Source organism: Buteo buteo, chromosome 12, assembly GCF_964188355.1.
Source record: "Buteo buteo chromosome 12, bButBut1.hap1.1, whole genome shotgun sequence".
Classification (NCBI taxonomy): domain Eukaryota; kingdom Metazoa; phylum Chordata; class Aves; order Accipitriformes; family Accipitridae; genus Buteo; species Buteo buteo.
The window spans coordinates 18231071-18258824 of NC_134182.1; the positions used below are offsets into that span (position 1 = coordinate 18231071).

At 42.6% G+C, this 27754-nt stretch overlaps 1 protein-coding gene across 6 annotated transcripts in view; it reads left to right on the top strand.

Annotated features, from left to right (window-relative positions):
* Positions 1–27754, top strand: part of TTC7A (tetratricopeptide repeat domain 7A) — a 193925-nt gene that overhangs the window by 157291 nt on the left and 8880 nt on the right. For 4 of the 6 annotated variants that reach the window (XM_075042870.1, XM_075042872.1, XM_075042876.1 and 1 more), the window contains one exon: positions 1880–3704. The exons of the other annotated variants lie outside the window; for them this stretch is intronic. In XM_075042870.1, coding sequence (XP_074898971.1) covers positions 1880–2170 — 291 coding nt within the window. In that variant the 3' untranslated portion in view covers positions 2171–3704. Of the gene's footprint in view, positions 1–1879; positions 3705–27754 lie in introns of those variants that run through there. 6 annotated transcript variants of the gene reach the window in all.

Below are 27754 nucleotides of genomic sequence, written 5' to 3' on the forward strand. Positions count from 1 at the left end.
AAACACATAGAATCAATATTTGGGGCTATTGGGATCATACTTCTGTACCAAAGTACTCCTGGTGAGGTGTGGAGCTACTCCTGTGGTTGAACAACTGTTTGCTGTCAGAAACAATTAGCTTGGCTTGGCCTGTAGAAACTGTACATACTGTAAGACCACAGCTCTCTTTAGGAAATAGGACTTGCTAGGGGTTTTTTTTCCACACTTCTTCTGGTTCTGTCTCTCACGTTTCTGTCTTCCTGCCCTTTACTAGAACAGCCCTGTTCTTTTCTTCTTCCCTTTCACAGCCTCTTTCTGGGGCTTGCTTGCAAAGATCATAGAGCACTTCTCCCTCCCAGGGGGCTGATGGAGTTTGCACTGAGTACGTATCTTCACTGGTCCAGAAACAAGAGCTTAGCCTATATCACCTTGTCTTAACACTGTGACTAGTCAGCCATGCCAGATGCTAATCTCTGACAGCACATTTCTAAACCAAATAACTATGGCTTATTTCTTTCATTATGTACCAAATCTGGTTATATAACATCATGATACACACAGCTTTGGGACGGTGATAACAAAACTGACTCGTGCCCAACCAAGTCAGAAAATATAAGCCGGGGCAGATGACACCTCCTTGTAAAGCGATAATACAAATCCACCTACCTGTATGTCACTAGAGAAAGACATTGAAATTTGCTAGTTCCCAGCCACGGTGCATTCAGTACCATTCTCCCTTTTGATTCAGAGGAGGAGAAAATCAATGCCAGCATGTTGGATTTGAGTCCTAAAGCTCCGTATGTACTATCACAAGATAAACTAAAAACATACTGAGATACTCAGAAGACTCCTGCCCAGCAGGAGCACTTTGTCAAGTTAAAGCAATTCTCAACATGTTTTAGTTCAGGGAAGAAGAGAATCATGTATTTAAAAAGGAAAGAAATGGGCACCCTTATCTCCGTCCCTGTGCCAGATTTAATGAAAACAACAAAAAAACCCCCATCAAAACAAAGAAAAAAAATTCGCTTGACTCATCCTTGAGTCTCATTGATTGCAGTGGAAGATTGTAATGACTCCTCACTTCTCTTGAAGGCTGGGGCAAGGATGATAAGGTTGTTATCAGAATGCCATGTAGCTGTCTGCACTGCATCATCTCTATGCTTGATAGCGAGACAAAGTGAAATACATATTGGGTTTTCTTTGATGAGTTTTTGTGAAGGTTAAAATGGAAAGCAGTCTTCATAATGTATTTCTGTGTTCTGCTGTGACCACATAAATGGGTGGAAAACATAACCTAGTGAAAATGTATTTGATTTGTTCCATAATCAAGTCAAATAGAATATACAGGTAACACTGGTTGTTCTTATCATGAGAATTCTGCTTTTTCTTAGAGAGACTGTCATCTGCACCACAGAACATGAGATCGGCAGCCATGCAGAAGGGGCTTTACAGTCATATAGTACACACCAACTGAAGTTGGAAAAACAAGCTTCCCACTCACCTGAGTTTAAGTTGCCTAAGCTGGGCCAACAAATTGACTGCAGGCTGTTTTGTGACCCTTGTTTTCTGAGATTAGTGTAGATTTTGGCCTTTCCCCAGGAAGGCCTGGTTATTTTTTGGAGAAATTCCTGTGGTAGATGCAGTTTGGGAGGTATCAGCCACATAGTAGAAGCATAGAATGGTTGAGGTTGGAAGGGTTCTTGGGAGATCGTGTAGTCCAACCACCTGCTCAAGCAGGATCAGCCAGAGCAGGGTACCAGGACCATATCCAGCTGGGGTTTGAATATCTCCAAGGATGAACACTCCACAACCTCTCTGGGCAACCTGTTCCAGTGTTTGATCACCCTTACAAATAACTAAAACTTTTTCTCATTTTTAAATTGAGTTCCTTGTGTTTCAGTTTGTGCCCATCCAGTCACTGGATACCACTGAGAAGAGTCTGGCTCCGTCTTCTTTACACCTTGCCGTCAGATATTTAACCATATTGAAAAGGTCCTGCCTGAGACTTTTCTTCTACAGGCTGAACAGTCCCAGCTCTCTCGGCTTCTCCTTGTATGACAGATGCTCCAGTCCCTTAATGATCTCAGCGGCCCTTTGCTGGACTCTCTCCAGTATGTTCATGTCCTCCTTGTACTGGGGAAGCCAGAACTGGACACAGTACTCCAGGTGTGGCCTCACCAGTGCTCAGTAGAGGGGAAGGATCACCTGCCTCGACCTTCTGGCAACACTCCTCCTAATGGAGCCCAGGATACCATTAGCTGCCTTTGCTGCAAGGACATATTGCTGGCTCATGGCTATCTTGTTGTCTATCAGGTCCTTTTCTGCAAAGCTGCTTTCCATCCAGTTATCCCCCCCAAACTGAATCTGAAGCTAATACCAGGAATGTTTTCTGCAAGTAGATACTAGATGTAACATTGGCATGACTGTACTGGGTCAGACCAGAGGTTCAACTAATCCTTCTCTCCAATAGCAGCATAAGGAAGTGCCTAGGAAAGAATGAGAGCAGGGCAGGCATATTATGGTACTTCTAAGTTTATGACTTAGCTCATGGACATTCTGAAGTAGACGTAGATTCTACTTGCTTAGTAATTCGCAGTGGATTTCTACTTCGTGAACTTGTCTTGAGCCCGTGTTAGCTTTCAGCATTAATAGTACCCTTCGGCAAGGAGACCTGCAGGTCTGCTTTCTGCTGTACAAAGAACTGCCAAATTTTGTATGTTCTTGATGCAGCTCTTCTTAGCCACACTGATGCACCTTGTTCTTACTTCGGAAGACATAACACACCACTGATTGTTATTCACCCTCCCTCCCATTATTGTTTTTATAGACATCTATCACTGAACCAGTCTCATTCCTTTCATTATTGCCGTTGCCTCTCTCTGAACTTCTTACAGTTATTTTTACGATGAGAAGGCTAGAGCAAATAATGCACTTATAAAAAAATCAGCTTAGCTTCAAAGGCAGTGTTGTAGACTCAGTGTTAAAAAAACCTCACTGTCCCATGGTCTTCTACTCTTATAATTATTACCTGTATACATTTTCATACAAATACAACATTCTATTTCAAATGTTTTGTATTAACCTGATCTCGTTACCACAGATATATTTCCATTTCCTTGTGCCTGTAGGGGCTAGATTTTTTTCTGAACGGTCAGCATCTCTAATGAAGTCATGGTGATTTATAATAGCAGCATGGAATGTAACAGTGTTGTCTTACGTCCTTGCAGAGATGTCAGTGTCCCAGTCTGCAAATACAACACAGCCAGGAACGATGCAGTTCTAGTCTTTGATATATATTCTTCATTCTGCTTGGCAGAGACATCCTTTTAGCCAGTGGAACACCAATTTCTCTCTGCTGGTAGTGCTAGAAGCTGAAGAGCTTGACTGAGAACAGGTTTTTTATAGATTATGTTCCTTTTGCCTAAGATAAGTACACTGCTTTTGATTAGATTTGAGCATTTAAAAACTATGTGATGTTTTGTTTAAATCTTCTGCTCTTAATTGTTCAGTGGGATGCAAGGGCTGAATAAAAAGAGTCTTTACAAAGAGTCTTGGACTGTTTAATTTGGCCTTCATTGTGTACTTAGGATGCAATTTCATGTTCATTTTAGTAGAAGAGTCAACCTATTATCTCCAGACTCGCATTTGGTAGCACGATCATTTGAAGACTACAGTTTCCACTGATTAGAACATGGAAATGAATTATTTCTGTTCATTTATTTCATTTTACCTCACAGTATGGTGCATGCATCCTTGTTTTCGAAGGCATCCATTCACATAATAAAAACATGGCTTGATTGCTTAATATTTTCAAGGATGACATGTGTTACTTCCTTGGGGATTTGTTTCATGCTGCCGTGAAGTAATCATATAAATCGTAGGGCAGAGTCTCAGCATGGATAAATTATCATAGCTCCATCATACCAAGGTATGTATGTCTTGTAAGGTAGCTAAGACCCTAATTAAAAGCATTTTTACCTTGAAAGCTGAAGTTAGAATGCTTTCTGTGCTTAAATCTGGGAACAAAAGAGCATAGTTTTCACATTAATAGAGTTATTTATCATCTAAGGAGCTGCTTTATGTCTGTAGTTATCCACTTTGTTTGCTATTTTGTAGATAAGTATGCCATGCTCTGTTTCCATTTTCTGGTGACATTTCTTGCTCAATTTTTTATATTTGTGTACAGCGGATTGAACATCACAATTAAAATGCATTCCCCTGTAGTTAGGACAACTGTGCATTTGTCCTAAGTGGTGGATAATTGTATCCAGCGACACAATGAGCGACCTGTTTTTATCTGTTCTTAAGTTATTTCTTCCTAGCTGTATTTGATGTTCCCCTTGCTCTTGTTTTGCCAAAGCTGGTAAGCAGAGTTAGGAACTGGGTGATTTTGATTAAGTGGACAGTTGTACTACTTTTGTGATACTGAGAATATTTTTCATTAGCACAGCTACTACTTAAACAAATACGTAAAGGGAATCTTTGAGAAACTGCTGTCATAAGAACTTGAATTTCAGTAGATAATGACAGCAAAATGAATTTCTAACTGTTCTTTGACACACAACTGAAGCTTTACTAGTAACACTATTTTTAAAGTTTTTTTTTTCTTAAATACATATGTAGATTGAGTTCATTACTTTAAATATTTTTTAATGGTATCAGATGTGTTTATTATTTATATTTATTATCCAGAATTTCTGTATGTAAAACCTGCTTCAAGAGAGTGTTATTTTAAGGTTTTGATGTATGTATTGACTATAATTTTTAATTACATTGTGCCTGTGTGATCCTAGGTCAGTGTGGCTTCTGAGTTATAATACAGTAAAATGCGTAGAAATAGAAAAATAAAACCCAACATTGCAGGTTAAAGTACTTAAGATATTACGTATGCCATGTCCTCCAAACCTGAGAAGCAATGAGCCATGTTATTAGGACTGTTTGGGGGGATGCTGACACAGAGGCGATCTGTTGGCTTTTTAGAAAGAGTGAGATAGAGCACCCAAAGCAAATGTATGAGAGAGAGAGAGCTCCTCGTTTCTCTTCCCAAACTAAGCACTGTTTCATGGTGTTTGTCAAAACACTTCAGGCTTGGGCTTTGCTACTGTTGTGCAACAGGGTGGGTCCTTCCTCTTCCAGGGAGCAAAGAACTGCAACTCAGTCATTTTCCATTGAAGGCAATTCACTGAAGAGGGCTGGAGAGGAGGTGGAGCATGACTCTTGCCATCCCTGGTTCAGCAAGCTCCGCTGCACTTTCAGCAGTGATTATGTGTCGCACATTAATCTAAACCTCTGTAAAACAGGGATGAAGTTACTAATCTACTTCATCTGGGGTTTGTGGAGCTTAATTAATATCTGCGCATACTTTCAGATGACAGGTGCTCTGTAAGCGCAAAAATCTTATTTATTCTAATTATATGTCTTGATTCCTATGGTGCTTCATTCATCTGGGCTTTTGGACCACAAATTATTTTGGGTAAAGTACTGCGACTGTTCAGCACAAATGATGTGCTTTACAGCTCTGAGTACCCTTATGTCCCTAAATGTAAGTAGTGATGAAAACATTATTGCAGTGGGAGTGGGATTTAGGAGGCAGATCTGTGAAGTATTACTCTCGCAAGGATTTGTTTTCATTAGAGGAGTCTGCCTTGCTGTTGTGCCTTGCCTTCCATTGTATTGAAAAATTGTTACTGCAGTCCTGTGAAGGACAGAGTAAAAGAGAAGCAAATGTGAATCTGATGGCTTTCTAGCACAGCCCTCTTCTCTTCCTGGGGATAAGATATGACAACGCCTGCAAAAAATAGCTTTTTGTGGGGCGGGGAGGGGGTGCTTCCTTTCTCTGACAGTGAATGTATCCTTCTGCTCTGCAAATTCAGTGCAAGCAGAACATCTTTGTACCAGTACAGTTCTGCAGTTTTCCCTGGTGAGATGGGGATTGGATTTTTAAGAGAGATGACAGACCTAAAGGTAGAAAAAGCATTTGAGTAGACAGTCATTACAAGCCTTTCAAAAAATGGAGCAACCTTGAACAAACTGCCTTTTTTTTTCTTTCTTTCTTAAGAAATGAAGTAAGTAATAGTAACAGTCAACAGGAGATTCTAGCAACCCAAAGGAAGACCAGTGATGTCTTCTGTGATGGAGCTTGGAGAGCTACAGACTCTCGGACTCTCTTAGATCTACCTAATACGGAGTGTACAAGAAAACACTGGAAGGGTGAATTTGCTAAGTCCTAGTCTCCAGCAGGGTATTTTGGGGCTACTCTGATAGTACAAAACTTTTAAACAGTTTAGCCCACCCCATAAGTTTTCCCTCGATGTGGGGAAATCCCTATATGCTGTTAACAATTTTTCTCAAAATTTTTTTCTGTTCAATGCACTGCATTTCTCCAATACATTTGGAGAACAGGCAAATGGTGATGTATAGGTGTATATATATAGGTGTATAAGAGAGAAGGGGAGGGGAAATAATTGGAAGGAACATAGAAGAGACAGCAAAAAGCATAGACTGCTGCTTACTTCAAAATACCAAGGTAAAGCATTGACCACTCAGAGACAGTTTAAATCACTTCTTTTCTCTTCCATTAGCCATTCAACAGGTTGTTTTTTCCTTTTCTGCCCCTCTCTGCCTTGTAGATTTCTGCAGGAGATGAACCCAACCTTGATTTGCCCCAGAAGGCTCTTTCAGTGCTATTCATTTGTTATTTTATCCAAGAAAGGTAAAATTCACTACAAAGAATCTGAAAGTGCACTTAGGTCAGAAGTTTGTTCCAGTGGTGTTGAAGAAGTGTCTGAAAACAACAGAACAAACAATCCAGACTAAGAAATGGGGAGGCACAACTCAGCCCTTTGGAAAATTCAGCTCCTGAGGCAGGAATTTAATAGAGGTTTCCTGTTTGTCCTTTGTGACATCTAAACTTGTACATTTTTTATGTGTTGAAAACACTCCTCTTGCACCTTTCCTCTTGTCCTTCCTCATGCTTCTATAAAACTCCAGTCTATCAATGAGCTGCTGTTTAATATTTCTAATGTGACTTTTGCCTATGTTTTTGCCGGAGCGCTCAAGAGAGAGAAGCCCCAGCTAGAAAAAGAGCGGGGAAAAAAAAACCCAAACTGCCTGTGATGGTGAGGGATAGGCAAGAGAGAGCTTGACTTGTCAGGGTAGCAAAACAAGGCCTGGGAAGGGATGCATTTGCTCTCTGCAGGTACGCGTGGAAACAAATAGTGAATGCTGTGGCGAGAGAAAAGCTGCATCAACTAAAGGATTGCTATAAATTGGTGCTGGACATTGAAGAGGGTTCCTGGCCACTGGTGCAGAGGTTCTGGAGCAGCCTTCCGGGATGAGATGTGGGAAGAACAATCCAACCCCTCTGATACTGGAGCTTGATCAATTTACAAGGGAGGGAGGGGGCAGCCCTGAAGGTGCCTGTAAGTAGGACTTAACCAAACCCAAAACAGTGCTTGCCAATTCAGGCATGCAGGCTGCCCTGCCCAGACCACCAGTGACTGAATTCATACTATCCTCACATGTGACCTGAAACCCAGAGTGTCCAGCTAAAAATGTCTTGCAGGCCCAGCTGCTGTCCCACTTTCCTATTTCCCTTTTCTGTTGAAGAACTTCTATTCACAGAATCATTTTGTAATTACTTTGAGTTTTATTATTTTTTAAATTAGAGGTGGAGTTTGAATGTTAGTAGGGCTTCCCTGGAACACAGCCCTGACCTCCATTTTTTATATGTATTTTTAATGAGTTGTCAGGTGGCTTGTGTGTATCATGGAGTGGAATGATGGATGTAGCTGGTCTCAGGAGAGTTGCATTGAAATTCTCTTAAAAATAAGAAGCACTGTGGCAGCTCAGCTCTATTGACAGTAATGTCAAGTCAGGTTTAATAGCATAGTTCCTTATTGAATGAATCCACCCTCAAGGAAACAGTATGACCTTCCTGTGTGTGTGCAACAAAAAAAATCAATGTTAATCCCTTGGGAGGAAAAATATAGGATTAGTAGAACAGTTGAGTGAGTCTAATGAGAATCAGATGGCAAGAATGTTAATTTGGAAAGAGGTACTCATATAAACTGTCTGAAGGTATAACACGGTAGTTTCCATATATCACCAAATGCCATGTATTCTCCATAGATACATATCTGCAAGATGTAATTTAATGGATTTGCAACTCTTCTGTATGGATTCCTGACAGAACAACAGGAAATTTTCAAGCTAATCACCTTTCAGTGGGGAGATTTACGACCAGTGTAGTTAGCAGAGCCTTTCTTCTATCAGGAAGGGCACAGAGTGGAGACAGTTGTTGGGCGCAGCATGCGAACTGGGAACTGCTTAATCAGAAACAGGCTTGAGCATCTCTGTCTTGCAGTTGGTCTCTGGAGTCCTGCAGTTCACTGGCATTGTCGGATATAATGTTTGCCTAAATCAGTCCTCATTAGTAGTATTTTTGGAAGTTGGGTGGGTAGTAATTTTTGTCATGCTTTACTTAATAGCCATCAGCTTTGTAAGCAATAAAACAATGGGCTTTTATACTTCCTCTTTGCCTCTGAGAGTCTGAGGTGGCAATTCCATTTTAAGTGCTTTTAAGTTGTAGGTGAAAATTCACATTGCCTAATTCTCAGCCTTCAGCTTAGGTAGATGAGTTGGTCACTCTCTCCACCTGTTGCCTGGAGAGAAGGACTTCTCCAAGGTTGGTGCAGAGCGCCTTTTGTTAGGCTCCTGCTCTGCATTGCCTTGTGGAAGAGTTTGCCTCTGTTCTTCTCCTGAAGATAGAGGGAGACTGTACAATTAAAGTGGGTGCCTATGTTTGTACAGATCACATACCTCTTTAAATTAGTCACATGAGGCAGCTGAGTTATCTCCTAGTGCATGGCCTAAGGCAGGAAATGATGTGAAATTACATTGACTTGTTCCAGAGAAATTATGTTTTCATATTTAGCCTAGTTCTCTCATTGCTTGTGTTCACCTGTTCAGCATTCATTTAAATACAAAGAGTAGGCTCATAAAAACATCAGTTTTACAGTTGCATCACTTACTGGGCTGTATCCGCTTTCCAAGATTGTCACCAGCATAAGAGACTGCAAGTAAGAATAAACTGGAACACAAATGGCAGCATCTCAGCCAAGCTGTACAGTGGAGATATTTGTTTATGCTTTTATTTGCCAGCATTGACTAAACAAAGATAAGAATGTAAAATGCTGTAGCAGACCTTCCCAAACAGGATTACAGGGGTGATAAGAGCTAGCACTTAGCATTACAAAAATAGATGCCAATGTGCGAGAGATGTCACTGCCCGCTGCTCCTCTGACATCCTAAGAGCAAAGCAATAGAAGAAGAGGCAGTTCTGTGGAGCTCTCTGTGAGGTTTGCTGCTTTATTCGAGAACATTAATCTTTCAGGGTTTGATTCATTAGGTTTGTACTGTGTGAGCTTTGCTTTGATTCCCCCCAAATCCAAATCGTGGTTAATGTGAGTCTGAAGGAGGGCCTTACTTTGTGAGTCTTAGTAAGTTTTACAGCAAACCAGGCAAGCTCAATATAAGCTCTGAATTGAGTGGGGAACAGGCCTCCAGGTCAGCTAATTTGGAATGTCAACATGCATGGTACAAGGCTAATTGAGATACAGAGAAACTGCTATGTGCCTCTTTAATTGCGTTTAGACAAGTTGTACAGTATTTGAGTCAGTTTGGCAGTGTTCCAGCTGATTAAAGTGTTGATGATACCTGACACCAGTGATGATATATTAAGTGTGCTTAATATCTTGGCACACATGTCATGAGGCACGTTAGAATCATCAAAGAATTTAGGTGAGAAAGGACTTTTCCTCTGGAGGTCATCTGGTCCCACTTCCTGCTCACAGCAGGGCAACTTCAAATACAGAGCAGGTTCCTCAGGGCTGTGTCCAGCTGAGCACTGAGGACTTCCAAGGATGGATATTCCATCACCTCCCTGGGCCCATGTTCTGATGCTGCACCACCCCTTATGAAGAATTTTTTCTTAATAGCAGATCAACCAGAATTTCCCTTGCTGCACCTTAATCTGTTGCAACTGAGCACCTCGGAGAAAAGTTTAGTCCTGTCTTTTTCCCAGTCACCCCTTCGGTAGCTGGAGGTGGCAATCGGATACCTCCTTAGCCTGGAGAGGGAGAGGCTGAATAAATGCTCCTCTCTGACTCTTCATAATATCATGGTCCCTCCAGCCATCTTGGTGGCCCTCTGCCTATCCTTCTGCAGTTTGTAATTGTCTTTCTGGTACTGGGGAACTGAAAACTAGTGACAGCACTCCAGATCTATGTAAATAGAAGGAAATAATTAACCTCAGTCTGCTGTGATGCACTACCTAATGCAGCACAGTATGCCATTACTCTTCAGCACTTCATGGGTGCCCTGCTGACTCGTGCTCAGTTGTTCACCAGCATCCCCAAGTCCTTTTCTGCAGAGGGGCTTGTTCCCAGTTGGCATCCAGCCTGAACAGTTTCATGGGGTTATTCCATCCCAGGTGAAAGATGTCACTGTTCAGCAAATGCAGTTCCTCTTAAAGCTCCAGGGAGACTGGGCACTGAAATAACAAGAAAGACCTGCATCATTAAGGGCTGGAGGCAAATCACACATAATGATCACTTACAGCAAGTAAGACTTTTACACTCAGAATAAGTAAAAGATTATGTTTGGTCAATGCTTAAAATACAGAGCTGCCATCTCTGAGTTACACTGAGATTTTGGTATCAACACTGAATTTTTCAGTAACCCACAGTGCCCTTTGTACAGAAAGCCACACAGTGTTCAGGGTTTTTTCTGCATTGTAGACAGTAAGGAATGGTATTGCCCAAGGCAAGATGAACAAAAGCAGAGAAATTTGATAAAGTTAGGCCCATTGGGAAATCACCAGTCATTGGAAAGCTGTTGGAGTAAGACACCTTTGGTGGGAGGGGCCCTTGTGTGACCTCATGATTTTGTGCTTTCAGTGATTGTTTGTAAACAGGCAAGCTGCTGGAAGGGTTCTGGCATCCTCTGTGGCCTACAGCAGGGAAGTAAACACACGTGTACGTGTGTACACACACATTTGTCTACCTCCAAGCTACAAAAAATGTAGTGTCAGCTGGTTTAACAGGCTCAAATTTGGTTATGAAACACTAGATGGAACAAGCATCTCCTGTGCCCCTTGAGCAATCTCTTCTGGTTGGGATCTGGTGCTTTGGAAAGGGGACAGGTCCCCAGTGCCTTTTGGTAAGTGGGCTGTGCCCCAGGGTAAAGTGGAGTAAGAAAATGAAAAACCAGATTCTCAGGAGGACTTTCCTTGCAGAACTAGCCAGACCAGGGCAGGAGGAGTCTAATTTGTTGAAAGAGTGAAGCCTTGTTTGTAAGCAGTTAGTGATCCTGAAGCGAGTAGAGCAGGAGGCTGAGTGAGGGCAATGCAGGATACCTGAAATGGAGAGCCACTGGGAAACCACTGCCCGTGCTTTGGCTCTCATGTATCTGGGGCTGTTAATCCTGGCAGTCATGAAAAGCTGCTACTCCATTTATTAGCACGGCAAACACCATTGCCGTTCAGTGTAAACTTATCCTTGTGGTCTCTGTCTTTACTTGTATTACAAGCAACAGCTCCCCCTTCTCTGCAACCTGTCAAGCCAATCTATGTATTGCAGACCTTAACACCTGCATTGAACATGACATGAACCAGCACTAAAGAGGCAGCGTACAGCTGAAATACAGCACTTGTGCAGCACATTTACGCATAACATACCAACCCAGCCAAACCTAATTGGTAGCGAAGGATGAACTATGAATTGCATTTAAAATAAATTCTCAAGCAGCTCTGAGATTGTGATTATTTTTTTTTAAACAAGGAGAAAGGTTAGCTTCGTCCTTCTGTAAATATTCCCTGGGGCAGTGTTCCCCAAAGCAGCTAACGGCGAGCAAGTTTGGCACTTCTATGGGATTGCATGTTTTTTAATAAGAGAGCAGTATTATCCCCTTGCATCTAAACAAAATCTCTAGAATTTCTGAACTTCTAGTTATAGTATTTTTTGAGCCAGATTGGCAGGCAGTGGTATTTTCTCTTTGAGGCTGTCACTTGCAGCTCAGCAGAGCACAGGAGTGACTAAAACTGACAAAACTAGGTCAAATTAAACAAATGTGTCGTGGTTTAACCCCAGCCAGCAACTAAGCACCACACAGCCACTCACTCACTCCCCCCCCATCCAGTGGGATGGGGGAGAAAATCAGGAAAAGAAGTGAAACTCCTGGGTTGAGATAAGAACGGTTTAATAGAACAGAAAAGAAGAAACTAATAATGATAATGATAACACTAATAAAATGACAACAGTAAGTAATAAAAGGATTGAAATGTACAAATGATGCGCAGGGCAATTGCTCACCACCCACCGACCGACACCCAGCCAGTCCCCGAGCGGCCAAATCCCTGCCCCCCCCCCTTCCCCGTTCCTAAACTAGACAGGACGTCACATGGTATGGAATACACCGTTGGCCAGTTTGGGTCAGGTGCCCTGGCTGGGCATGAGAAGCTGGAAAATCCCCGACTGAGCAACAACTGAAAACATCAGTGTTATCAACATTCTTCACATACTGAACTCAAAACATAGCACTGTACCAGCTACTAGGAAGACAGTTAACTCCATCCTGGCTGAAACCAGGACAAAATGCCATAGTAAAGCATTTCTAAAGTCATGTATGAACCCGTACTTGCACTGTGAGGTTTAAAGCTTGATGTTGTAGGAGAGCTTATAGACTTGTTAACATATAGCCAAACCCCACAGCATTTAAATCTTTTCCAAACTGAGATTACATACATGAGGGTACTTCAGGACAGGCTTCTGCAGTACAAGCAGATACCAGTTCTCCTTGTGACTTCAGCGAGGGTAAGAGATTCTGCACATATTTCCTGCACATTAAAAGCAAAATTGCCTGTAGTATCTTAGGCACCAGATTCATGGACCATTTGGTATCCTGTTTGCCTGAAAAGTGTCTTGCCTTGAAAGCAAGAAAAGTAAATAAATGTAGAGAGAGACTGATAAAACCCACAAGCCCTAGAGATTTCCAGGCTTCAGGAGCAGAAACCCTCACTTTAGGATTCCTTGCTGTTGTTCCTAGAATACCGCAAATAGGTCAAACAAGCAAGCCTGAAAGTTCAGAACTGCTTTTCACTAATGATAAATAATTATTTGAGATAAGTGTTAATTTCACATTTCTGCAGCTTTAATTATTTTTCTTTGAATATCACCATATTCACCAGTGGTTGGAAGACTTTCTCAGCTCGTAGATTTTGCGTTCTCTCAGAAATTCTCTATTACATATTATTTGCTGGCTGACACAGCAAATCAGACAGACTGGAAGCATATACTGTTTTTAAGTAATCTCTTACTTTGAGTAATGAATGAAGAACAATCAAAGGAAATGGTTTGAAAGTAACCCATTGTTTGAAATCAGCTTCCCCAAAGCAGCAAATATAAAATAGCAGCATCAAAAATAGCAGCATCACAAAGTAAAAATGGCATATATGTGAGATCCTTAAGCCAAAAGGCAGCCTATTTTTTATAAATTTATTTTTAGTTTGGTCAGCTGTACTAAGTGATTTTATCAATGTAGCTAGTCTCTGGAATAAGAATGCTCACATAATGTAGAGTCAATGCAGGCAGCTATGACAAGTCATGATATATACATGTAGCACAAATCCTTTCAAATCAAATTCATACAACTGAAATACTGTAAGTGGATTAAATCTTGATAGTCTTGCACTACTCAGTTTCACTCTCACAAGCTGGCATCAAACAGGGACAGAAGAGCAGCCTTGTTGGAAGTGCAGACCTGCTATTTTTGCATACTTTGAACTAGATGACTTGCAAACTTTTTCCATCTCAGTGGTCGTAGAGCCTGTCACAGTTTGAGAAGAGCCAGAGGGACTGTTTCTCTGTGTATCCTATTAGAGGAGACCTCCCTTTAGAAGAGACTTCCCTTACTTAGATGCCACAGAGCTGATGGTGAAAAGTGAAACCTTTCAAATTAAAAGGAATTATAATGGCTTTTAGGTATCTATGGTAGCATATCCCAGTACTTGGGGCAAGGAGGAAAAACCTATACTGTACCTTTAACGCTACCTTGGCTTCACATGTTAGATAGGATTTGTTGTTCTCAAGGAAAGGGGGTAGGGAAGCACCTGTGTATGTGTGGATGCCACCCCCTTCCCCAGGCGGCTAGCACTGCTACATAGAGCTTTGACAAGCCTAAGTAACTGTGCTTGGACGTTACTGTTCCTCACTTACTGCATGCAACACAAGAACCTGATGCTTCCACAGCTCCTCCAGGATATTGAGAAATCAGCACTTCAAGAGGTAAACCAGGGAAGAGATAGAACTAACTATCCCAAACCAAGTCACTGTGCTTCTAGTAATCCCCATCCGAAGGAGAACAGGCAAAGAAGGCCTTGAAAGCAACTGGGTTTCTGCGATATTGTACATCTCAAGTGCTGCTGCTAGTGCTCTTACACCACAAGTAACCAACTAACAGCAGTTGTGGTCAGCAGCCCTGGCCTCCCAACAAAGGATAGGGGATGGCCAAGGTTAACAAGGACAAAGTATTTGATAAGCAACAAGTCTTAATGCCTTAAAGAGGGTGAGGGAGGGCCATGTGAGGATTTTTTTAGATACTAGTGGCCAAAAACTTGAGGGCAGTTTGAAGACCCAGCCAGCATACAGACTTAAGAGCAAACAAACTTCAACTGCAGTAAAGTAGATGGGCAATGCATAGCAGACATAAAGTTAATTTAAAAATAAAAGAGGGATTTTTAAAAAATTGAATGAAACTGCAGCAGGTACAATCTGAACGTGACCTGCTGTGGATTCCTTCCTATGCATTGCAATACTCTGCATTGTGGGGCTGTTATCAGCAACAGAGCATGGTTTTGTATTCAATGTTTTCTCTGTTATCCTCCATACCATCAGCACCCCTAAATCAACACTTGCATCATGTGTTTGGCGCAAGCATCTTATGCTAGTTCTGGAGTTACTTTGCCTTGCAAGTGATTTTATGAACGAGTTTGCCCAGCCTTAAAAACCAAACCCTCTGGTATACCTTTGGAGAGTATTTTTCAGCCTGAGCAAAGCTAGTGCTTAAGCAGGAGTGAAGAAAAAGAAAAAAGCCTACTTTCAGGTTTTCTTAAGTGCAGTAGTGTCACATAAATTTGTTCTTAAGAAACTCCTGCAGCTGTCCATCAGAGCTAGCCAGCAGCAAAGGCTGGAAGCAAAACAGGGGCTGGGGGAGGGATTTCATTCGCATACTGGGCCAGATCCTCTGAACAATAAAGCCAAGTGGGTAAAAGCAAAAGATATGTTAACTGAAGCGAGCTGAACTGTTCCTTCCTCAGTGCCTGAGGCTCTCTCAGTTTGTACTGTGTTTAGTTCTGTCATTTTGGGCCCCAGTCCTGCATTGAATGATAGATAGGAGGGTGACTTTCTCCACCCATGCCTTAGTCCATCAAAAAACCCAGACCTTAGCATCATGAAAACCAACCTAGCTACTCTGAATTTTTGTTTAAACCAAGCCTGAACAAAGGTGTTATTATTTTACTTGAAGCTCCAGTTTAAAAAATAGTGAAAATCCAGTATTGCACGTGATAAGCTCTAGATTATAGTTAAGCTATACTGTAAAAGCCACAAAATGGAGATGATGTTGAAAATCCTCAACCAGCCTCACCCCATTAAAGCTACTGAAGTTTTGCCAACATGTCCTCACCAGAGCTGTAGCCAAGGATTTAAGAGGTCCATGTTTGTTTAAAATTGTCTCCAGACTACCTGAAACTAGAGGCCCAGGATCTCTGCAGAGCCATTGGGCATTGGTTTTATCTGTTTTCATCTGTGCATGAATTTCTTTGAAAATGCCCAGCAGAGCAATAAGAAGGGATTGTTTTTAATCTTTAGAGATGGTAGCATGCTGTTATGCATCAAGGACACTCAAAAACAAAGCATCAGACAAACTGTACCAGGAGATTTTATTTTTTTTTACCTCTGGGCTTTTCTGAAAATAAACCACATTCTGCATGGAGCTTGCTGTTGATGAGACATCTATAGGTTTGGTTTGTCATCCCAGAAGCATTAACACCACCGTGTTCAGACAATTTACATGTGTGCCTGTGTGAAAATGCAGCTAGATTCTGCCAGTGCTCAGCACCCCGAGGGAGGGCGGTCATTATCACTACAGGGACAGCTGGGACCTGGCCTTAAGCCAAGACCTTGCTTAATGCAATCAGAAGATTTCAGTGATACAGAGTGGATTTTACATCCCCTTCTCTGGGAGAGGGTAGCTGAAGATGGGAGTTTTATGCCCTACTGCTGCCTGAGTTTAAAACAAGTCTGTGCATTTTTTGTGCTACACTGGACAGCACAGTGGTAAAAGAATGCCTTCTGCCATCCAGGTTTCAAATCATATTAACAGCAACTATTTATGTAGCTGCAGGTACATCAATTTCTCTTGTTAGATCTCTTCAGCAGCATCCTTCCCTGTCTGAATGAACGAGGTTATAAAACACGGTAATTATAAATCTCATTGACTGCCTTGCATTCAAGGGCATGTCCCCCCCGAGCATTGCTGTGAAGCGCGTTACCCAGGAGACTGTCCTGTACAATCCAAAACAGAATTATTCTGACCCAGTGAGCTTGTTGGAGGGGACAACATTTGGGATGCTGACCTGCTGCCACAGGACAGTAAGTGCATTTTTCTCATTTCACAGCAGGGCAACGCTGCAGAACAACAAGGCCAATACATTCAAGTATTCTTTTGAGGCATGACTTGCATCTTGCTGACAAGTGCTGGCTCCCTAAAGATGCAGAAAGGGAGCCTAGGACAGCAGTCACAAAACCAGAAGTAATGCTGGCTGTCCACACAATTTCAGCAGTTTTTTCTGAAGTTTTGGTTGTCTTAGACCTTTACGGGCAAAACCATAAATACTTCAGATAATGTAACACGGTACCAATAAAACCCTTTCTTAAAATATTCAAGTCAGGCTGTGCTCCAAAGACGGGCTAAAAAGTGTTTAGTAAGTGACAGCTGGCTGTTCTGCCTTGCACTACTAACCATAGCATGCTTCAGTACCATCCTTTCCCCGTTGATCTGATCATAGTCAGGATCTGTACGGGTACTTTCCTCAGTCCTGAGGGGTTTATTATCAGCATCAATCATGATGCCCTACAGTCGGGAAACTACATAAAGCCCTGTCGGTCCCCCAGTTTCCCAAAAGGGCTGTAAAACCTCCGCAGCCTAGACAGTTGCATCCTCTTTGTGCTCAAGCAGGAAAGGGAGATGAGGTGCTGAGCAGTCACTCCTAGCAGGTGTGCAAACCAATTGAGTTTAATTGGAAACATCCTGCTGAAAATGTAAATGTTTTACAAGTGTATCACCCCATCAGGGGCTGCTGCTGGAGCCTGTGCTTTGTTGAGGGTTTGACACAACAACTGAAGATACCCCTCTCCCTCGCTTGCTGTCTCCAGTGCTCCCCAGACATGAGCACTGAACTCATGTCATACTGCTAAACAGTGGGTCTTTTCCACATTGCTGCTTCCCTGGGCATCTCGAGAGATGCAGGCTCGTTCATTTAATGTACCCATCCCGTTCCTCCTAGCACAAAGGCAGACCAACCCCATTAAAGTGAGGGCTTTGCTAGACTTGGGAATGGATGCAATGCTAGGGGTTGTACTGCTCTGTAAATGTCCTCTTCATTCCATATGAATTAAAAAGACTTCACAGTGTTTGCGATTTAATTTTTTTTTGCTTAGGTCTGTGGGCAGCACTAAAATGTATCTTATATGTATGTTTCTGTGTGTGATCGCAGGAGTTACCTAGTTCATTATTTATAGGCAGTTGAGTTTTTTTCACTGGTTTGCTGAAAATCATGAGAGATTGATTTTACCCTCTTTCCTGATGATCCAATATTTTTCCTCTGGCAGTTCTCAAGAAAATTCATTTTTCCCTCCTCCAAATACAGTATCTGTCATTAGACTACTGCCAAACTATGTAACCAGAAAAATAACTGGTCTGTAGTGCAGGCAGCTCTGGTGCCATCTAAACAAGAGATACTCTGCAGAAGTTTTTGGTCAATTCAAATCTGGTTTAGGTTACTAGTCATTAGAAGTCATCCCCTTACCTGCTGTCTCTGGAGAGTTGCAGCTATTTTTTCCATTCTCTTCAGTTAAGTGAGGGGCTGATGAGCCCATTCCTGCAAAGGAGGTATGCAGATGCTTTAGGAAATCAGACGTATGGTCTCTATAGATGGCAGGCTGTCTAGAGTCAATTCCTTCATAGAAAGAGAATTAGCTTTTCCTCCCCACACATGGTTTTAGACAGCGCTGTACTGCTTTAACGTTGTTCAGAGCTCATGTAGAGCCATGTACCTGCCAAACTGACAGTTCCTAAGGTCCTTATGTAGGAGCCAGGACTTCTCTGAATGGTGAAGTGCAACTAGATAGTTCCGCTGCTGAACCAATTCTCTACAAATCCCATGTGCTTGTATTTATGTGAGAATATCAGCACCTTTTCTCAGTATACCTACATTGCTTTTAAAACTAAAATGCAAATATTATAGTATAAAGCTAAATACCTTGATCACACTCCAAAAAAACCAATTACTGACTGCTATATTTTGGCTAAATACTTTGATCTCAAGCATCCATCTATAAAAAAGCTTCATATCACTTTGGACTTTTAAACAGTTACAGAAATGCAGCCAGATCTGGACAAAATATGCTTGATGCTTGGACCAGTAACAGTTTTGTTCATGCTTGACTTCCAGAAAGATGACTGCTATGGAAGTGTCTGGTGTGGTTATTAGATGACAATTAGCAGTTGTTTCTCTGCTGACAGATGTCCACATCAAAAAGCACTGATTGTCTCTTTTGTTTGCAATTTTAGAGATACCATAATCAAGTAGCTTAGACCATCTCCAAGAGATACTGTCCTTTGCACCAAAAACACAGCCTCATTGCCTAGGTTCATGTTGGGGAAAGTCAGATGATTGTGAAATACTGTAACAGATGAGTTATGTGGAAGTTTAAGTCCTTTCTCCCCATACAGAATTAAAAATTGCAGTTATTTCTGTGGATAGATCTCTTATCCAGGATTGATGAGCAAGCTGTATTTCAGCATTTTGATTACTAATGAATTGTTTCAGCAATGAAGCAACATACAGTATATACACATCACTGGTGGCATTGCTCATCTGGGACTGCTAAGAAGCAAGAGAAGGGAAAGGAAGAATTTGTAAAGAAAGGAAGAATGACTTCGCGTGAACACATTCTGGTGAACAAAGTTCACAAATTCTCTTACTGCACAGCTATAGCACGGAACATGTCTCAAAAGAAAGCTTCTTAAAATGTCACAGACAAAGTAGTATTATTCAGATAATTCAGGGGAAAAAATAGCTGGTTTACATTAGTGCTGAAAAGAATGCAGTGCAAACTATGACCTAAATGAATATTTCTGCCTGTAATCCAGAGGCCTGTCCTCTAGCCTTTCCCTCCTGCAGCCCAATGAAGTTAAAAGGAGTCCTTGAATGAGGGTTTTTGCCTGAGGCAGGATTGCAGAATGATGTGCTGTGCCTGGCAGTGTGATTTTGAAACATTTGCTAACAGGCAAAGGTCTGTGGGAGCAGACATGAGACTGGCAGGTGGGATTTAATAGCAGAGATTTTGTGCAGCTGCCAAAAAATCGCAGCCCAGATGCTAGAGCTGAACATAGGCTGCCTGATAGGAATGATATTCTGGGGAAGAGAAGCCAGCAAGTGTCTGTCAGAGAGAAGAATTTGATTCTGCTGCCTTACCTTGTCCTTCTCCTGGAGTCAGACAAGTCACAGCACTTTTTATGCATCAGTAACTTGCTGGGCACAGAGATGTACTGCGTTTTTTCATTATGCTGCACTCAAAAAGTACCTCACCAAGTCAGATTCCTCTTTGCTTCTCCAGGAGCTTATTTAAATCCCTGACTTAACATGTGCTTTTCCTTCTTTCTCTCTCTCCCCCCCCTCCTCTGCATGAGCTATCTTCTCTGAGCTCCCTGTTCCCCTCACACATTCATTCTGCAAGGTACATTTTTATTGCTGCTCCTCAGAGAACATATTCTTCCCAAGACATTGATCTTCCTTACTTTTTTCTCCATCCCTGCTCTGTTGGAGGTCAGTTCCCTCTCTGAAAAGCACCAGCAAAGAGAGAAACAAAGCACAGCAGCAGACCAGCCATCTTAACACCCTTCCACAACCATCCTGATCAGTAGGTAACTAGGACTGGCACTGTATCGAGGCACTAAGGGCATCCACAGACTGACTGGTGGCTAACATGCTCCCACACTCTAGTATGAAAGATCTGGGCAAAGCCAGCAGCCTGCAAACCAGGCCAAGTACTTCACCCTTTCTGCCCAAAGGAGGAATTTCCTAAAAATACATGTCCTGACATACCACTGAGCCACATGGCACAGCGAGTGCAGTCCTATTTTCAGCCTTCTCTGCAGGGTGACATAGCTAGTTACACCTCCTCCCAAAAATGGCATGTCAGGAGTGCAACACTTGCTGGTGGACCATCAGCACAGCCTCCTGTGGGACGGTGCTCTCCACTGGAATTCCCCGTCAAGTGATCGCACGGTTGTTGTGGGTAAGGCTGCGGTTGCAGGAAGCATCCCCAGTTGTGCTGAGTGTAATCAGGACAGCTGCTTTCTGCCTGTCGGTACAGCAGTGGCACTCTGCAAGTCCCAGATAGGTGGGTTATGGGCTGGGGAGGAGAGAGCGATCAAAACTAATTCTAATCTGGCCCTAAGACAAGCTCTCCCAATGGATGTTATGCTTGTCTGGCACCTTTTTGCAGCTCCGCCAAGCCTGCTAAAGCAACGCTAAAGCAACATTTGGCTTTTGAAGATGGCTTGGTAGCCTCCTTCAAACCATGGCTGATTAGCATTCTGTTTTCCCAACTCTGAGGCTTATTGCAGAATCCCAGGAATGTTCCTGTACTTCAGATATCCCAAAATAACTGCTCTAAGCTCTCCTTAGGGAAAAGCAATCCTTAGAGCAGCCTCTTAACTCAAATTTTTGTGTTGAAGCAGCTGAGCTTGAGGGAGAGAACTTGTCTTTGCCTCTAGTCACTGGCTCCCACAGGAGAAGTGAGCATTTTGGATGCTCACATTAATAAGTTTGTGTGAGCTCACTCACCGTCCGAGGAATTGCAAACGTTTTGTTCTCCTCATTTCTGTTTGATGCAGAAACCCTCCTCCCCCACTGCCATCCTCCTTGCAAAGCCACTAGTTAGCTGGGAGCTTCAGTAGCCCAGCCATGGGAGCAAATCCCTGGCTGTGCAGTGGGATCACGGTTACTGAGCACCAGTTAGGAGCTGACAGAGTTGTTTTGCAGGTTTGTTGCCTGCTCTCTTCCTCTGCAGTTGGCAGGCTTCCTTCCTCCATCCAGAGGAGACAGTGGAGCCGTCACAAACAAGGTGGTAAGTGATTCTCTGACACCAAAGCCATCGCTTGCACGCTGTGAGTGGCCACTTCCTCTCCTGGGGGAACTGCACATTTCCCTCATCAGCAAGAGACCGGGCCTGCTGGGGTGTTTGGGGTGATTGGAACAAGCAAATCTCATCCACTGTGCAGCACAGACATTTCAGTCCATTAGCGAGAGGGCTGGTGCTCTGCTTCTCAGAGGTGGATTATCGTGGTTTCCAGGGGATCTGTAGCTCCTGTTTATCTGTGCCAGTCACTTGCGTTCCTCTGTTGCAGTAAGTTATTCTCCATGACCCTGAGGTGCTCATTACCACATTATTCAGGCTCTGTTTACGTAACTTTAGAAACCAAAATAAATTCCTGAAAGACAAAACTCCCCAGCTCTTCTCTGATCCCTTCTCTAAAGTGTGTGTAACACTGTACAAGAACCTGATACATTTCTTAAACCCCTCGAGTTCCTGGGGTGGTTCAGTTGTCTCTGGAGAATAAAACTTGCATCCAGTGCTAAAGACATTGTCCTTGGCCTGATCTCTCCCTGCAGCACATGCTTCTCCACTGAGCTCCAACCTGATCTTCCAGAAGATTACTAGCTTTAGTTGTGGTTTCCCATCCACAGCCCTCAAGATACCACTGCAGCTCTACTAATCAGTATTGTCCTCATGCTGTGCTTTGCTCTGAGAAATTAAAGCCTAGAAATTGTAGTACTCCAGTTGGTCTACAGCTGAACTCATAAATGGGATTTGAGAAAGTGCTCAGGGAACTGTCAGAAGGGAGAAGGGGTGGAAAGACTATCCCCTTTGTACTTCAACCTTCAAACACTGTTTTTCACAAACAAGGAAACCAGTTATAATTAGCTACAATTCTGTACTATTTAGGCTGCCTGTTACTACACCAAAGACAGGACAGAGTGATAGACTATAGTAATATAGTATATAAAATAGTGTGTAGCAAAATAACAGAATATTTTGCCTCCTGGTACATAAGATGCAGCTGCGCAAACAGGGGGTGTGGGAACTAGCAAGACTTCCAGATTTTCAGCAAGCTGTCCCAATACACTGAGCTGGCACAGTCAAGAGAAGGAAGCAGAAGTCCCTTCTTGCCAAACAAATGGGAAGCATGAAAACATCACAGCTCTCCAGTGTCGCTGGAGCTTCCGTTTATACTAATGTTATCTGCAGTATTTATCAAAAGTCATCAATTATCTTCTCAGTGAGTTTCTTCATTCATTCTCTTTTGAGCATGTAACAGAAAATGCTATCTGTAATTCAGGAAAATTGTTTCGTGCATGGAGGCTCATGATTTATGAGAGATTTTATGTTAAGAGACAATAAGGAAACACACTCCTTGAGGGATCAGAGGCACCTGAGCAGAAGCCAGAGGCATTGGCTGGACCACAGCAGTGTGTTCCTGCCCAGCTTGCTCTGTGTTTCCCAGCAGCTCAGCTAGCTTAGCGCTCAGCTGCGATATTGCACTTTGAGGCTCTGGCTGTAGTTGTGCGGAGGATGTCATTAATAACATGCTATCACAGAGAGTGCCAGTAGTGGAAAACTAAGCAAATTAAGATTTTTTAAATATCTCGGCTCCCCTTTCAGAAGATATCTGCTGTAATCTACATTGGTATGCTATGTGCTTCTGTCAGCCAAGTCTTCACTGCACTACACCCTTCCTCAGAGACATACTAAATGCGGCGCTTGCTCTGGCAATTAGTTCTGTGGGACTGAGGTTCACAGAGACCCTCGGCAGAGCTGAAGCTGTTATCTAGGAGAACCTGCATTAAAAATTGGGGAGGATCCAGCATTGGCACTGGAGGAAACCTAAGCAGACAGAAATTCCCTGTTCATCAGCCACAGCACACTGTGGGCACTCAGATTAATTGGGTGTCCAAGTCTTAAGCCTAGACATTAGCCAGCTATATGCAGCAACATCTTGCTATGTGCAACAGAACATAGGCACCTGCATACTATGAAAATAGAGGCAGAGAGCTGTTTCCCCCTCTGGGGGTGATGGGGGTGCTTAACTGCTGCCCTGACTTCTTAAAAATATTTGCTAAAAGTTAGCATGCACCCCCTGGGCACGAGAGGCAAGTTCTCAACCCTTCTCAGCCTGAGAACACTTAAACCCAGGACTTCTGCCTCCCAAAGCTTCTCCCTTGACCCTGTCCCTGCTCTCTGAATTGTTCCTGAGTAATGGCAGATTATTCAATGTGAAATGCATTAGCAGCCAATGAAGCACAGCAGGCTTTCTAGTCAAGTGCTTTAGCCGGCAGGTTACCTGCTGCTCTTCAGCATCCTGCATATATGTTGCATGCCTTTTCTCTCGTTGCTGATGCTGATCAGTCTCAATTCCGCACATATTTTGAAATAATTGGTTATATCTAGGCTGAATCTCACTAATTTCAACAAAGCTTTCTGCCGGGGAAGCAGGTACAGAGCATAACACAATTGGGACCTTAAATTATAAATTATGTATTCTAAATTACTACTTATTATTAGTTTGGGACCTTCTCTTAGTGCATGTTTTTACAGACAACACCATGAGCTTGAGTCCTACTTGAAGCTACAGTGTGCTCTACTGCAACATTACTATGACAACTGCTAAGATCAGGGCTGGGAGAAATCTTGCCTTCCCTAGGAAAAAAGAGTGCGAAACAAATACTGCATTTAGTTAGTCTCAAACATGTGATCGAGGCATCCTGTTAGGTTTCCTTGCTTGCAGCTTCATCTCCATGTATATCTCAGCAAAGAAGAACTATCTAGAGAATATTCAGCATGCAGCAAACAATTCTGCTTTGAACGAAGCTTAAGTGATGACAGTCCACAAGGCATAAAAACTCTTCATTCTCCCTAGGCTTGTATGAGCCTCCCTATGAAGAGATCAGAGCCTCCTAGTTTGAAATGCTGCCTTAGGGTTTGCTTTTTATGTCAATAAATGTTTTATCGCATTTAAGCTTCAAACACGGTACAAACATCCCTGCTAACATTTGATGAACTCAAATAGGGACAGCAAACCTGGGCAGAGGGCAGTGTGGAGCATGCCACAGTGCTTCCCTTCTGCAGGGGGGCTTGCCTTGGCCTCACAGAGGGGCCTGGGCAAGATGGTGCCTTTGCAATTATACACTGCCTTGAAAAACATGTTGGCAAGCTAAGGAAGGGGATGTTGCTCTCTTCAAGGGCTTCACCACTTTTGATCTTTTCTTTCTTTTGCTTTTCTTCTCTCCCGGCCAAAGCTACCTTGGTATGGTTGGTAAAGCTTATCCGTGTGCCCAGGCCTGTGGTGGGCTTAAGATGTCTCTGTCTTCATGCTCAGCTAGTCTGTCTCTCCTGATACCTCCTTGCAGTCTCATTTCTTCTCTCACCTGCACACAAAGGTGCTGCAGTGAAGTTTAAGCAGCAGTCTACTGCTAGGCTGCCTTTGGTGCCTGCAGTACCAGAGCTGAAATCTCCAGGTTGAACCTACTGAGCTGAAACCCACAGGCAGTGCACAAGTGCTACAAATTGTGACGCAAACTCAGGTTTTTGCTTTTCCCAGTACTTGCCAGTTCCCCTCCTCCAGTGCTGTTCCTTCGTTTTTCCTTCCCACATGCTGCGTTTTGCAGTGGTCCTGCTTGCCTTCCCTCTCCTCCCCTCTCCTTTCCCTCCTCTGCTTTATCAAATGCAGCACTTCAGCGTCACTGACTGACAGAGGATGCAGCAGCTTCGCTGGAGGAGACGGAGAGGGGCAGGAAGAGAAGGAAAAGCTGCTTGTGACAAAAGAGGCAGCAGAAACACTGAAAGACAAGCTTTCCTCCAGAAGTGGATCCCAGTCACCCTTTGTTAGAGCAGCAAATTTAAGATACAGTCTCTAATTCAGTGTGTTTGGTGAGTGGACCCTGACTGCTCCATGTATTCCTACAGTGAATTTTCAGAGAACAAAGCTCAGATGTATAGCTCAGGTCTGCCACAACCTGGACTGAAGCAGCAAAATGGATGATTAGCTACCCCACACACTGCCAACCACTGCATAGCTAAGTGACAGCAAAACAAAAACTCTCTGCTCACAGCTTAAAAAAAATCCTGGCTCCTCAGAAATGCAAAGGTCATGAACATAGGGGGAAAGAATCACAGAGCAATTGGCTAGTTACGTGTCTCTCTATTCTAGGAGACCTGGAATTTCCAGGGTTAATCTTTGCCATTTTCCAAAAGGACTCTCTGATATTTCATGGTTTATGCAACAGATTTTGCTTACAACTTATTCTGCTTGCTAAATAATCACAGAAGCATGTTGCCCTGTAGCAGTGCGGATTTTTCTGTTACATGAGACTGTTATAGCCAAGTGCCAAATGCATCTTGAAAGGCTTTTTGTAGGTTTCTGCTGAATAAGCATACTTTTGAACGAGCACTTTTCTGCAGCATGCCCTGATCTTGCCAGCTGCTGATTACCCTCCTACTAACCACTAGTGACATATCTGTATTACAGATTGGAGTAGACAATAAGGATACCCCATTTACCTTGAAATTAATTAAACAATGCACTAGCAGAAGCCCAACAGCAAAGTCTAATTTATTCTGGAAACTTCTTAGGGTATTTAGACAATAATGGGCAAAAATACTCTGCTCAGTTGAGAAAAGCATCAGAGACAACCTCACTTTCTGAGTCTCATGCAAAGAAAGAGAGAACTTGCATTTAAAGTAATTATTAAAACAAATTTGTAAATTATAGAGTCTAGTCCACCTATACAGATTCTCCAAGAATGAGATGGCCATGCAAACAAAAAGCAGTCTTCCAGGAATGAAATAAAAAGTTTTTCTGGACATCTCTTTCCAATGCAAGCCCCAAAGAAAGAACAAGTAAATCTGTGCCACCTTAGTGGAAGGAAACAAGGATCCCAAGACTCAGGATAACTCCCTGCAGCTCATCAGGTGTTTGAACTAAACATTTGCAAAGGAAGTTTTGACTTTCATTACTAAAAATAAACTCCAGCTTGTACACGAGGCTTATTTTGCAGTCTTCCATAATGTCTTTTCTGCACTATTTTTCTTGGAATTTTATGAGCTAACAACTTTCAAGGAGGATTTGTCAAACTCTATGGAAATAAAGGCATGGATCAGAAATTTCATGACCTTCTGAAGTGGGACTTCAAGTGGGGCTTATGCTCACTTTATTAGTGGAAATTGGAAACAAGTCACTTTTTTGCTCATCTGACTTAAATTGAAATATGGCTCTCCTATTCTAAAACAAAAATAGCCTCACTCAAGTATCAATTACTAAGTATCACATCACTGAAGGCAAGGGAGTCCAACGTGGACAAGGTCAAACATACCTTTGAAAAGCTTCCCATATATACCCCCTGTCCCTTGAAATTAAAAACAATAAATTCAGGAGTCCAGCTGCCAGCATAAGGCACCCTAAATCAGCAGACCAAATTCGCACTCTCCCCTCTGCCTTCATGCACTGCTAGACTGTACCGGCTTTGCTGTGCCACAACTCTTCACCTCAAATGAGTTTCTTCCAGTGCTTTCAGTGTCGTCTTTTACAGCCTGGCTTGAAATTGCAACCTTCACTACTCTGCCTGTGTTTACCAGATCTGAAGTATGTCTTCAGACCTAAAAAAGAAAATTAAATTAGTCTGCACAAGTTACCCTCAGACCTCATTGAGTGAGTGAGTTAGCATCCAAGCGCTATACAACTATATTAATGGAAGCAGCACATGAAATGCCTGCGTGTAGCTAGCACAGGCCTGGTGTGAGCCCTAACAACATGCTGCCCACAGAAGCTCGAAAGCAAAAGGATTCCCACACACCTTTTGGTATGGTTTGGGGTTTTTTTTTACTATTTACAATATGCTTGAGTTGTTTAAAAAGAAGCCTGTCCTCATTGCTCCTTAAGGCCTGACTCGGTACCAACACCACTGACAGAGAAGACCATCTGTCTCATGGTACTCACCATCTTTGGGAGGAAAATAACTGGGCAAAACCGGAAGTGCCAGTGCTAGCCAGGAGGTGGCAGAGGAGCAAGGCTGCCTTGTACACCAGTTTCTGCGTTAGTTTGGCAAAAACACGAATACAAACCAAGGAAAGACAACAAAACCCAGCCTCACCCTCCATCTTCAGGAATAAGAGGATGAAACCCTTAATCACATACCTGCTTGTATTTATACTAATTGCTCATCTTCCTGAGATCTGACTTTATGAAATTATACATGCACACCAAGCAGATGAGTTTCCATAGAAACTCAGGAACTGAACTTTCATTAGAAAAATCTTTTTTTTTTTTTAAATATCTTCCAGATAAAAATGCAAATTACCTGTCAGTGGGTGGC